This window comes from Prunus avium, chromosome 8 (assembly GCF_965620075.1).
Source record: "Prunus avium chromosome 8, drPruAviu1.hap1.1, whole genome shotgun sequence".
Classification (NCBI taxonomy): domain Eukaryota; kingdom Viridiplantae; phylum Streptophyta; class Magnoliopsida; order Rosales; family Rosaceae; genus Prunus; species Prunus avium.
In genome coordinates this window covers 28,703,843-28,717,231 of record NC_142291.1, presented here as the reverse complement: position 1 = coordinate 28,717,231, position 13,389 = coordinate 28,703,843, and the positions used below count along the sequence as shown (strand labels likewise).

At 37.4% G+C, this 13,389-nt stretch overlaps 1 protein-coding gene across 2 annotated transcripts; it reads left to right on the top strand.

Moving 5' to 3' along the window:
• The first annotated feature begins 2,099 nt into the window (after window positions 1-2,099).
• LOC110747267 (UPF0496 protein At4g34320-like) lies at window positions 2,100-8,495 on the top strand. Of its 2 annotated transcripts, none has more exons than XM_088245092.1 (2): window positions 2,100-2,222; window positions 7,119-8,495. In XM_088245092.1, the coding sequence occupies exons 1-2, from the start codon at window positions 2,138-2,140 to the stop codon at window positions 8,306-8,308; spliced, it is 1,275 nt and encodes a 424-aa protein (XP_088101218.1). In that variant the 5' UTR covers window positions 2,100-2,137; the 3' UTR covers window positions 8,309-8,495. The 2 variants fall into 2 exon arrangements, with proteins under 2 accessions (XP_088101218.1, XP_088101219.1); XM_088245093.1 differs by having other exon boundaries at window positions 2,110-2,191.
• Window positions 8,496-13,389: the final 4,894 nt, after the last annotated feature.

Sequence of the window (13,389 nt, the reverse complement as noted above, 5' to 3'; positions counted from 1 at the left end):
CCTCTTTCCATGGTAATAAATTAAAGTTGGTAATTGGTGGAATTGCATAAGAAAGAAAAATAATGAGGAGCCTAGCATCCAACAATATTAAGCACTCAAGCAGCATATATCTATCATAAAGTATTGTTAATGATTTTGTGACATTAGGAAAATTAACGGCAGTTAAAGTTACGATTACTCAAGTACTGTGAAGTCAAGTTTGAATGCTCTCCCTTCTCAATAATCTATAAGCCTATTAAGGGCCAGTTTGGCATTATTGTGTTGTAAAAATAATCATTATCAAATTTACGGTGAGAGAAAGCAGTTTGGCGTTTTGTAAACTTTTAGTTAAAAGTGTTGTTGGTACTCATTCCCGCATAATTAAAAAATGATTCACGTATAATCATTAAACCTAACGCCTCTTCGAAACTGATTCCCACATAATTAGAAAATGAAAGCACCTCATTAGCTGTTTTTCCTTATAGCTTTCTCTCACAGCAATTTTTAACAATAAGTGATTTTTCTCATAGTTTACAACGAGCTGGACTTCCCAATTTTTTTTTTTAAAATCACTTATCACCCCAAATAAGCAATGTTAAACGGGCACTAAGAGGATCTCTTCATTAAAGGATTATCTACTGCACGTTGATAAAGGAATCAATACAAACCCAATTCTGGATGAAAATGCTGGGTATAACCCATGTATTTGAATTGATGAATTGCCGCCCACTTTGTATTTATTATTTATTTTTCATGACTATTTTGCTCTTGAAGGAAAACAATGGAAACAAATTAAAAGTTCTTGATTTAAAGCATTGTCACTCTTAAATTTTGAATTTGAATTTTAAACATTTATGGCTTAAAAAATCATGACTCATATAGACAAAAAAAAAGTTGGTATTGTAAGTATAATGCACATAAGATAAATTAATCTACCTTGCCAAAAGGTCAAAATGAAGAACATGTTTTTACACGAAGAAAACATGCATGAGCAGAAATATAAAATTGTGTTACCTTATTTATAGGAAGACAAAAAATTCTATACCTACATATACAGAAAACTCGAAAAATTGTATCCCTCTTTGTTTTTGTTTTTTATGTTTTGTTTTTTTTTTTTTGAGGATCTTTCCTATTGAGAGGGGCGATAGCATACTAAACTCACACACACTACTGATGCTAGGACTCGAACCCAGGACCTTGTCTGAGGGAGTAAATATTCCAAACCACTACACTAGTGGGTCCTTTACTTGTTAAGTAAACTACCTCTGGACACTCGAATCTATTTGGTAGCTAGTTAACTCTATATATATACACTTGGGGATGTCTTTATCGCCTACACAACAGGTATCAAAACCACCATGTATTACCGATACACCCAATATCATACCCCAAAACAAAATTCAACCTCCCCAAACATGTAAACAAATGAAGACAACAACATGTTGTTCTAAGAACAAACCAAATGAAAACTCACCTTCGAACACACCAACGCCAAGTTTAAGTCTTCACACCATATTAAAGCACAATTGGTGACCCAAGAAATTCTCTGTCACCATGCCATGAATACTAAGAACAATAAATAGAAAATGAGGTTATATTGAAATATTATAACACGTGGGTTATTCCTAATGAACCCTATAAGACTTTTGGGTTTACATCTAATTTTCTATCTATTAATTTGCTGACAAATATTAACACTGTTTCCAGTTTTCTTGCATTAAAAGAAAACTATAAACACCTGATAGCCCTTGTTGCCTTATATGTTTGTCTCAATTCTCAACCATCCGGCAAAATATGCTCTCTTTTTTTTTTTTTGGCCGTATGATAAAACCTAACAATTGGGTTGGGAGGTGGCTTGGTAAAATATGATAAGAGCAATGCAGTTGGAGTCAAAGATCATTGTAACAAATTTTTATTTGGGAAAAGACAATCGGAAGCCAAGCTTGTCGTATATATACATGGTTTTTATCTCACTACAAGCCTCACTTTCTTATGCATTTAAAATGTTACGAGGCCTGCCATAATGATTTTACATTCAGAAATTATTAACTTCGCCTGCCTTTTTGTCTGTTCTCTTAACAAGAAGTGAAAACAAGATTCAAGAAGAATTAGAGCAACCAAAGATGATATAAAAGCAGCAACCAGTTGAACTTTCCAAATGCTCATTAAAGGAGTCGATGTTCTTCGGTGTTCTCATCAGCAACCAAACAAGGTTCTGTTTGTACCAAAATTTGAAAAAACGGGTGAACAGCTTCAAAACTTTTGATGGCGCACAAGAATTTTCATTTCTCTCACGAACTATGCATGCATATATGTTTAGAATTCTATATGCCGAAAATTAGATCATAATTCTTGAACAAGTTCAGTTATTTTGTATTCATTATGGATTTCAGACTATTTTGTTCGTTTCCTTCTTAATTTCATCAAGTATATTTTTGTTGATTACTTAAATTTGTGTTCGTTTCCTTTCTTAACATCCATATTGCATGAAGGAGGAAAGCGGTGTCCTTTTAATACACCTATTTTTCACAAAATACCAATTGTAATATATGTCAAAACATAGAGAATATTGAGAGGAGAGAGTGGAAAGTGTAGAGAGAATGAGAGTTGTAGAATATTTTCTGATTTTTCACTTATGTTTCATTACTTACAATCAACACATATATATACAAGTAATCAAGCCCACAATGTTAGGCAAGCCCCCAAAGTTAGGCAACTTGGAATTCCCAAGGTCAAGCCTACAAACATTGTAGGCTACCAAACATTGTAGGCTACCAACCTAGTCAAGCCTCCAAACATTGTAGGCTCCCAACTATTGTAGGTGCCAAACTACTCCTTATTAATTGACTATTGCTAACACTCCCCCTCAAGTTGGTGCATAGATATCACCAATGCCCAACTTGATCAGTGAGTTGTGGAATACTCTGCTAGAAACTGCTTTTGTCAAAATATCTGCCAGCTGGTCTTCGGACTTGACAAACGGAAGTTGAATTTCTTTATTTTCAACTTTCTCTTTAATGAAGTGTCGATCCACTTCAACATGTTTGGTGCGATCATGTTGAACTGGATTGTGTGCAATGGATATTGCAGCCTTGTTATCACACTGTAGATGCATTCCTAATGTAGGTGCATATCCAATCTCTGTAAGCAATTTTCTCAACCAAAGAAGTTCGCAAATTCCTTTGGTCATTCCTCTGAATTCCGCTTCTGCACTAGACAAAGCAACAACATTCTGTTTCTTGCTCCTCCAAGTAACCAAGTTACCTCCCACAAATGTGAAGTACCCTGATGTTGATCGTCTATCAGTGACATTCCCTGCCCAATCTGCATCTGTATAGCCACTGATATTCAGATGACCATTTTTAGAGAACATAAGTCCTTTTCCTGGTGCGGACTTCAAATATTTAAGAATCCGAAGAACCGCATCCATATGATCTTCACTTGGACAATGCATAAACTGACTAGCAACACTTACAGCATACGCAATGTCGGGTCGGGTATGGGATAGGTAGATCAGTCGTCCCACCAATCTTTGATATCTTTCTTTGTTAGTGGGTACTTGATTGGGATATTCCCCAAGGCGGTGATTCTGAACGATTGGAGTGTCCACAGGTTTGCAATCTAACATTCCAGTTTCTGCCAATAAATCTAGAACATACTTCCTTTGTGAGAGGAATATGCCTCGCTTTGATCGAGCAACTTCAATGCCCAAGAAGTACTTGAGTCCACCAAGATTCTTCATTTCAAACTCATTTGCCAAACATTTTTGTAGTTGAGAAATTTCCTGCATATCATTCCCAGTAATAATCATATCATCGACATAAATGATTAGAGCCGTTACCTTTCCTCCCTTGTGTTTTAAGAACAGAGTATGGTCAGAATTACTCTGCTTAAAACCATATTTCTTCATTGCCAAGGTGAAACGCCCAAACCATGCCCGGGGAGACTGCTTCAATCCATATAATGCCTTTCGTAATCTGCACACTACATTAGCATGAGTAGATGTAACATATCCTGGTGGGATATCCATGTAGACTTCTTCTGTGAGTTCTCCATGAAGAAAGGCATTCTTCACATCAAATTGGTGGAGAGGCCAATCAAGATTTGCTGCAATGGACAAGAGCACTCGAACAGTGTTAAGTTTTGCAACAGGAGCAAAGGTTTCTTCATAGTCAATACCGTATGTTTGTGTGTATCCCTTTGCCACAAGCCGTGCTTTGTAACGTTCAATTGACCCATCAGCATTGTATTTCAAAGTGTAAACCCATCTGCATCCGACAGTCCTTTTTCCATGAGGCAAGTTCTCCAGTGTCCATGTGTGATTTTTGTCAAGAGCATGCATCTCCTCCTTCATTGCCTGAACCCATTTTGGATCCTTCAATGCCTCACTCACTTTGGTTGGAATATGAATTGCGGATAACTGGTGTACAAAGCCTTGGAGGGGTGCAGATAATTTTTCAGCAGAAACATAGTTTGCAATTGGATACTTTGATGCTTTGCCATTATCCGGTGAATACCGAATTGGCGGTTTTCCACGGTTCTGTCTATCAGGTAATTGATATCTAACAGGTTTATCAACTAAAGCAGTAGATGTAGTAAAATCACGTACCTCAGGATTATTCTCAGGAGATTGATCAGCGGGTACTGAGATGTGAGGGGGGTCTTCATCAGTCTCGGTGGTGAAATATGAAGAGATATCGTGTTCTTGACAGGGGAGCGACCTGTCGTTGGGCTCCTGGCGACCGGTCGCTTGTGGGCAGGTTCGAAATCTAGCTTCAGAATTTTCTGGCGACCGGTCGCTGGGCTCCTGGCGACCGGTCGCTTTTGGGCAGGTTCGAAAATCTTCTTCAGGATTTTCTGGCGACCGGTCGCTGGGCTCCTCGTGACCGGTCGTTTTTGGGCAGGTTCGAAATTCTTCTTCAGGATTCTCTGACGACCGGTCATTGGGCTCCTGGCGACCGGTCTCCTGGCTCCTGTTCCGAAATTCAACTTCATTGCTTGGGTTTGTTTTGCTCCAATCGTCAGGTCCTTGAATTCCCAGAGCCTCTTTGTTCATTGTTACTATTTGTATGCCTCTTTGAGGCGGAGAGTTGGACATCGGATCATGGAAGAACATCTCCGACTCCATAAAGGTGACATCCAAAGTGACATACGTACGACGGCTGGAGGGGTGATAACACCGGTATCCTTTCTGATGAGCAGCATAGCCTACGAAAACACATCTGAGAGCACATGGATCAAGTTTGCCACGTTGATTCTTATGAAGGTGGACGAATGCCACACAACCAAAGACTCGGGGCGGAAGCATTTGAACGGATGGCAAGGGCCCATGTTGGGCAAGTGCTTGTATGGGAGTCCGGAAGTCTAAAACTTTGGAAGGCATTCGGTTGATGAGGTAGACTGCGGTGACTATAGCATCATCCCAATGGTGACGAGGAACATGAGCTCCAATCAGAAGGGCTCGTGCTGTTTCAAGGAGGTGTCGGTTTTTCCTTTCCGCAACACCATTATGTTGTGGTGTTTGAGGACAAGTCGTCTCATGAATCATGCCGTGCATCTGGAAGTATGTTTGAAAGTCGTGATTGACATATTCGCCCCCATTGTCGGAGCGAAGAACTCGGATCTTGGTAGAGAACTGAGTTTCAATCTGTCTGTGGAAAGACTGAAATATAGTAAACACTTCATTTTTATTCTTTATCAAGTACAACCATGTCATACGAGTACAATCATCCACAAATGTCACAAACCACCGAAAGCCAGAATGAGAAGTTATAGGTGAGGGCCCCCAAACATCAGAGTGAATTAACTTAAACGGAGTAGTACTCTTACTTGAACTCAACGGGTAGGGCACACGGTGACTTTTAGCCAAAATGCAAATGTCACATTTGAAGTCGGAGTCCTTGAAATCTGATAATAAGTTTGGTAGAATATGCTTCATATATCCAAAGGATGGATGCCCCAATCGACGGTGCCACAACCAGACTTGCCTTTGTTTGATATCATGTGTCACATTGTGAGCCATGCCTGTACTGAGATCCTCCATATAATATAGCCCCTCTCTCATAGTACCACGACCAATAATCTCCTTAGTGTGAATATCCTGAAGTAAACAAAAACTTGGGTAGATTAATACACAACAATTCAATTGTTCAGTAATCTGACTAACTGACATTAACTTATTTGATAGAGATGGAACAAGTAAAGTATTAGATAATGAAAGAGAGGATGAGAGAGCCACAGTGCCAGCCCCTGTCACAGGAGAAGTAACTCCATTGGCATTAGCAATACTAGTTCGTCTGGGTTGACTAGTACTCAGAAAATCATCAGGATCAAATGTCATATGATCGGTTGCGCCAGAATCAATTATCCAGCCCGTTGAATTTCTATCATCCGAAGTATGGAATACATGGCCAGAGTCACCACTTGCAGCTTCATATCTCTTTTGATCTTTTTCATATCGTGTAGTTTCAGTCGTTGTCAAGGTCTGGATCATTGGGGTCGGTTGGTTGGGTTGGCGGCAACACCTAGTCCAGGTGAGGCCAATCGGTCGGGTCGGTGTTTGGGTCGGGATTGGTTTCGTCAATGCTTCTAGGTAGGTAGGTTGAGAAGAGTTGGTGGTGCTATTTCCAGCAGGGAAAAAAACATCTTCCCCCATGGAGGTAGCGAAGAATCAAAACAAGAGTCAGCAATTCCAAGATCGCTGCTCTGATACCATGTCAAAACATAGAGAATATTGAGAGGAGAGAGTGGAAAGTGTAGAGAGAATGAGAGTTGTAGAATATTTTCTGATTTTTCACTTATGTTTCATTACTTACAATCAACACATATATATACAAGTAATCAAGCCCACAATGTTAGGCAAGCCCCCAAAGTTAGGCAACTTGGAATTCCCAAGGTCAAGCCTACAAACATTGTAGGCTACCAAACATTGTAGGCTACCAACCTAGTCAAGCCTCCAAACATTGTAGGCTCCCAACTATTGTAGGTGCCAAACTACTCCTTATTAATTGACTATTGCTAACAATATATACCTATAGCTTCTTGTGTTTTTGCTTCGTCACTTTTTTCTTCTCATTGTTCGTTTATAATTTACATTGATGAGACAATATTTTGCTTATAAATGCTTTTGGGGATTTCAGTGAAAGAGAAAATGCCTCTAGCAAAAATGGGAAACCTTGAAACATTCTGTGCTAATAAGACTGCAATCTGCACAACTTCTTTGAGGCCATGCACTAAGAACAGCGGCAAGCGTGATGCGCAGTTGATGATGATATCATATCAGGAAGCTCGCGAAACTGATGCAGACTTGCAATCTTTGGACAACGCCCTCAAAACCCGCACCACAGCGGTCATCAGAGCTTTTGCAGACGATGGCCTTTCAACTCGTTTTCTGAAACGAGTCACAGACTATGTGCGGTATCTGAGCCAGGAGAGCTTGGGCGCAGTGTTGGGACGCCGCAATGCTTTTGGGAGCATGAATCTTAACAGTGGCAATCAGGAAAGCTTTAAGCTTCTCGTGGACGAGTACATGAATAATAGTTTGCAGATGCTGAATTTCTGTTCTGAATTAGATAGGTTCCTAAAGGAAGCTCGTAACACGCAGTCATATATCGAATATGTGACTCGAGAGTGCTTTGAGAAGGAGAGTACAATGGGGACAAGCCACTACAAGATGATTTCAAAGAGGTTGAAGAATCTCAAAGCCTCTGTGGATGTCTCTGGGCAGTATTCTTCTGCTGGGAGGCTGCTCGAAAAGGTTGTGTGTCTGCGCAGGCAGCAGGAACAGATGCTAGAAAAGTTGAAAGTTCAAAACGAGAAGCTTGGGAAAAAGGAGAGCCGTGCTCGCACTTGGCGCAAGCTCACGATGATGCTGTTCGTCATGGCCGTTGTTGGTTTGATTATTTCCATTATTGTGACGGCGGCTCTTTCTATCCCAGCTGCTGGGCCGGCTCTTGGCGCCGCTGTTGTCCCGATGCTAGCGGGGGGAGATTGGATCACCAAGTGGTTTGAAGAATATGAAACTGCCTTTAAGGATCAGCTGGAGGAAAATGTGGCCATGCAAGCTGGAGCTAGGGTTTCCATTAAGGAGTTGGGGGATATAAAGTTTCTGATTGATAGGGTTGTGAATGAGATTGATTCACTCTTGTTTGCTCCAAACTCCACAATTGAGGAACAAGTAGATTTTACAATGAAGGATATTAAGCTCAAGCTTGAAACTTTTATGAGCGAAATTAAGACTTTGCAGGACGAAGCAAACAAATGCACCTCTGAAATACGCAACGCAAGGGATAGGGTTGTGAACAGCATAAAGTTTCTCAACAACAAATAAATTGAAGTTACTTTTTTTCTCAAGACTAGCAATAAGCAAGGAGATCTACCCCTCTTTCGAAAAATAAATAAATAAATAACAATTTGTAAAGAATAAAACTAGCCAAAATTTTTAGGTGTGTGTGGTGCTTTTGTTTGTACTAGTGCTAGTACTGTTTCCCAGTAAATTTTACTATTACAAGTGAATTTCCATTTGAGAATTAATATTTTTCTATCTTTGTTGCTTCATTGAGTTGTTTTATAAGGTTTCTTTCTCCACACAAAAAATTATTGGTGAAGAGTTCAATATGATTTAGTAGGTTTAAGACATAAAATTTATAAGCTAACTTAGTGTAGTGATATACTTATCTTCTCAAAATTAAAAGAGATCTTAAGTTCAAACCATATATCCCTAGACTTTAGAATTTATGATTTATTGCTTTTGGATGTAAAAATGTCCATCTGGCTTAGAGGATGTCAATTTTTTCCTGAATTCCATCTCTCCCCCCCCCCCCTTTTGCCTTTAAGAGCAATTCCACCAGTTGCCCTTAGTCATGGCAAGGGGAGGGGGGGTGCTAGGCAGCCACTATTCATGTGAATAGTGGCTGCCCTTGCAAAAAGCAATGTTGGTTTCCAGCAGTTGCCCTAGTTTAGGGCAAATCCTATTCATTTTTTTATTTTTTTCACATATTTGTTTACCTAAACAATTAATTTGGACAAAATTTTTTTAAAAGATTTTTGGTGTGGGAAGTGAAAAATATGACTAAGTATTTATTTTTTAAAAATCTGAAATTTTTTTTTTTCGATTTTTTTAAATTTTTTTTGTTGCTGAGGTCAGCACCCCTCGTTTTGGATATGGGGCTGAACCTGCCCTCGGGCCAGCCCAACTTCATGGCCCCCACAGCCAACTCGGGCCAAACCTTGCTGCTGGAGGCCCTTTTTCTCCCAAACCCCCCCTAGCCTCAGTCCAAACCCCACTGCTGGACTTGCTCTAATGGGAGTTCTCATCGCCGTCTCGCTTCGTATACACATTTTATAAATATAAAAATATATATATATATATTTGTATACAATTTTATTTTGTGATTTTGTTTTTTCTATTGTAGTTTTAGTAGTATGCTTGCATGATTATATATTGCATAATATAAAGTGTGCACACTTTGCAACTATGAATTTTTTAAATCATTTTATTGAGGAAAACAATTTAATGAAGAAAAAGTTATGTGGACTACCGACGGGGACGGAATGATTATGGAATACCTGGCTCCAACTTGCCCCATTATCATCCCCAACTTTCAAGTTTTCGTTTTCAACATACTTTATAATTTGGAGAATTAAACCACACAAGCTACCTTTAGAGGAGGAAATACATTTTGGGCATGAGAAATAGTAAGTATTAAATTAATTTTTTGATGATATTTCAGAGTCTTATTCATTGTCTGTTTTCAAGTGCATAAACATGCAAGTGATCAAGAATATAAGAGCTATGGCAGTTTTGGGTTTGCTGGATCACTAAACGTTAAGTTGGATGACCTTTTTTGTCTTTTTATACAATAATAAAACTTACAGCTTAATGATTTAAGTATTGGGGTGAATTAAGAGAAATTCGGGGTTTAAATAGAAAATCTCATTATAGAATAGTACTATCACCATGCAAGTTGGTGATACTTCCATTCAAAATACGCCATGTGTCAATCTTTTTTAAATAAATTTGATTTTCTTATGAGCTGTATTTAAAATTCATTATTTAAATTTAGAATAAAATTTTAAAAATACAAAATCCAAAAGACGCCATAACCACCTCCCTCCCACCCCAACCCAATTCCCCCACTCCCACTGCATGCCGCCCCCTCCCTCTCTTTCTCAATAAAAATCTGCAAGATCTCTTAAACCATGGGAGCAGAAAACAAAACCAATATCATATATTCTAAGTATGTCAGGAGTATCCATCACTTAACCCTAGTTCGAAAAAATCTAAGTGAGATTCACTATTATACCCAATATAGGACCCTACATGAAATGGGCTTTAGAACTACACCCAAAACTCATTTATAATATAACAAAAAGACTTCAAACTTCCTATAAATTACAAAACTGTCATCGATTTCTTAAAACAAACCCACTTCCAAAACCTCATTTAAAAAAACCCAAAACACTCAATAGGGCATTAAAGTAATTTAATAATCAAAATTAAATTCAATAAGGCTAGCCGTTAGTTTTTGGGTTTTTTTGGGTTTGTTTATATAAATTAAATGGTGTAGGGTTTATCTATATCACCAATACTAAGAATGAGTATATAACTAAATATCTCAAAATCTAAATCTTCAACTTGGGTTTTCATGTTCATTCATAGCTCAAGAAAAAAATTAAACTGTAAAGTGGATTGGGGTTTTTTTGTCTTAATATGTATCTGGAAATAAGTGATGATTGAGGAGGAGAAGGAGAATCTTAATCCCTTTGGTAATATTGTGGAGAAAAATCAACCCAAAAAAGGGGGTTATGATGCTCTCTACACGCCGATCCAATGAAATAGAGATATGGTTGTAGTTTATGGAATAGAGAGACAGACTGTAATACCCCGAAAAATTCAAGGTGGATTTTCATATTTTAGTGAAAAATAATATAATTGTGGAGAATGATTATAGGTATTTTATCAAGTGATTTTGGATTGAGATTATTAAATTAAGTGTGTTTAATTTCAAGTTGGACAAACGTGACCAAAATACCCCTAGGTGTGGATAATTATCAAAATACCCTTGTAGAAAAAAAGAAGGAGGCAACGTGTAAGCCAAGCATTTCTTCCCTCCTTCATTCTTCCCACTTACTTTGTCTTCAAAAAATTTGATTTTTGGGATGAGTTGTAAACCTATAGTGAGTGAGTCACCTAGTCTAAAAACGGTGACTCACCTAGCCTAAGAGTCTTTCTTATTCTCTTCCTTCCCATTCATTGTATTATCACCCTCTTCTAAATGGATGACTCACCTAGTCTAATTATGGCTCTTCAATCATGAATTTACTCTTATCCTCATCATTCATTGTATCATCCCTTTCTTCCTCATTCACCTTAGTTTCATCCTTATTCTTCTTTTGTTCCTCTTCAAAATCCAAAAATTCGTCACTTCCTTAGAGCAGCCGAGAACTCAAATTTCGGAAGTTCAAATGAGAAAACTTTCTTCATAAAAGTTGTTCATTTACGTGATTCCTGTAACATACTCAAATTTCAGCTCAATCCGACTAGTATAGGCTCTGAAACGTTTGTATGATCACAATAAGTTTACCATTTCCTGATTTCACAGCAGTATGCTCGGTTTCAATTTGTTTATGTGATTTCCTGTATTCAAATGACTTTGGTTCCTTCATCAAAGTTGTTTGAAATGCTGTCTATTATAACATATCAAAATTTCAGATTGATCGGACTTCTATTTCCACCTTGGGAATGTTTAGAGTGGAACTTGTTTATAGTCTTCGACCTTAGTTTTCTTCCCTCGTTTTCAGTCCAAAACACTCATTTCAAAAGCTCAAAACAATATGGTTTCTTCATGATAGTTACTCCAAATTCTCCTCTTTATAACATACCCAAAGATCATCCAAACGCAACCATTATAACTCTCTCAAATTGGTATGAACAAAACTTGTTATTATGTTGAATCTCTTGTTATAGATGTGTACTTTCTCTCAAATGGCTTGTTCCTTATCATTCAATTGCTCAAATTAGCCACTATCATCTCAAGTAAATGATTCTTTGAAGGCTTGAAGCTCATCTTTTTATTGTCTCTTTGAGTACTAGTTTTAAACCAAGTGTGGTTAGAATGCCTCAAGTATATATATATCTTTCGAAGTGTGCTTTTGTGAAGATCTAGATTATTTCGATGTGATTTTTGTTCCAATTTCATTTTGGGGTTTTGTTACATCAAAATGAATATCTCAAGGGTTATTTCAAAGTTGGTTTTGTGCCATTTGAATTTAAATTGATTTTTTGTGAAATTTCAAAGTAGAGACTATCCTGCTGGAATTGTTTTGATTCTGCTGCATACCCTGTTTTGAAGTAAGTGTTTGAAAACTTCCTAAACTTGGATTTTCATGAAATTTTAGTATGTTTTACTTTCTCGTATTTTCTTCAGCTCTGGAAAGTTTTATTCAGTTTGGTTGTAAATTGTAATTTTGGTGATTTTTCAAAATAAAGTGTACAAACCTGAAAAGAAAACGTTATGCAGCCTAGTCTGTTTTGGTTTCTATTTTGACATGCTTCCTTAACCCTAATTTTTATCAAATTTTGACATCTAACGTTTCTATGTCTAGTTGTGATCTGAAAAGTTTTACATTATTTTGATTTGAACTCAATATTTAGTGAATTTTCAAAATTAATGTGTTCCAACCCAAATGTTTAGCAAAAACTGAAATTTTAGTTTTAAATTGATGTTTTAAATTTTCTTTATGAGTCTAGAGTCGAACCACCTGATTTTAAACATCCCAAAGAGTAGAACTATTATAGGAGGGGAATAGATTAGTTTTTCCTTGACGCTTGGTTCTATACTTGCTTGGATGGGAGGTTAAGGGAGTAACAATTGGGTCAAACAACTTGTCAAGTGTTTTATGGGGTTTTAGGTCTGCGTGAGCTACTAGGACACTAAAACTTGTTTCCTTATTTCCAATGAATTTTAATCAATAAATTATCTTAACTAGGTGTTCTACTCTGCGTACTTTCGAGGACGAAACCGCACAAGGTTAGCTAGCTGGACTTGAGGTAGGGTTTCCTGATTTCCCGATGATTGGGCTATATCACTTTTAATCTTGGTGCTTATATATAGTATTATAAATATGAATATTATTTGATGTTATGTGAAGGTTATTATTGATGTTTTTCAGTGAATATTATTGTTGCTTTGCTCGATGAATATTAATTGATGTTATGTGAATATTATTATTGATGTTTTTCCGTGAATATTATTTGATGTTATGTAAATATTATTATTGATGTTTTTCCATGGATATTATTTGATGTTTTGTGAATATTATTATTCATGTGATTAAGCCTGATATATTATTGTTATTATCTGTGGCATTATTCAGCAGAAATAAATGATGTTTGTGCTGCACTACATA

What these genes read in the sequence shown, in the direction of transcription:
- LOC110747267 (XM_088245092.1), top strand. Translation starts at nt 2,138, where the DNA reads ATGCTCATTAAAGGAGTCGATGTTCTTCGGTGTTCTCATCAGCAACCA. An exon ending in ACCAAAATTTGAAAAAACGG is followed by an intron (nt 2,223 to 7,118) that starts GTGAACAGCTTC and finishes TGGGGATTTCAG; the next exon opens with TGAAAGAGAAAATGCCTCTA.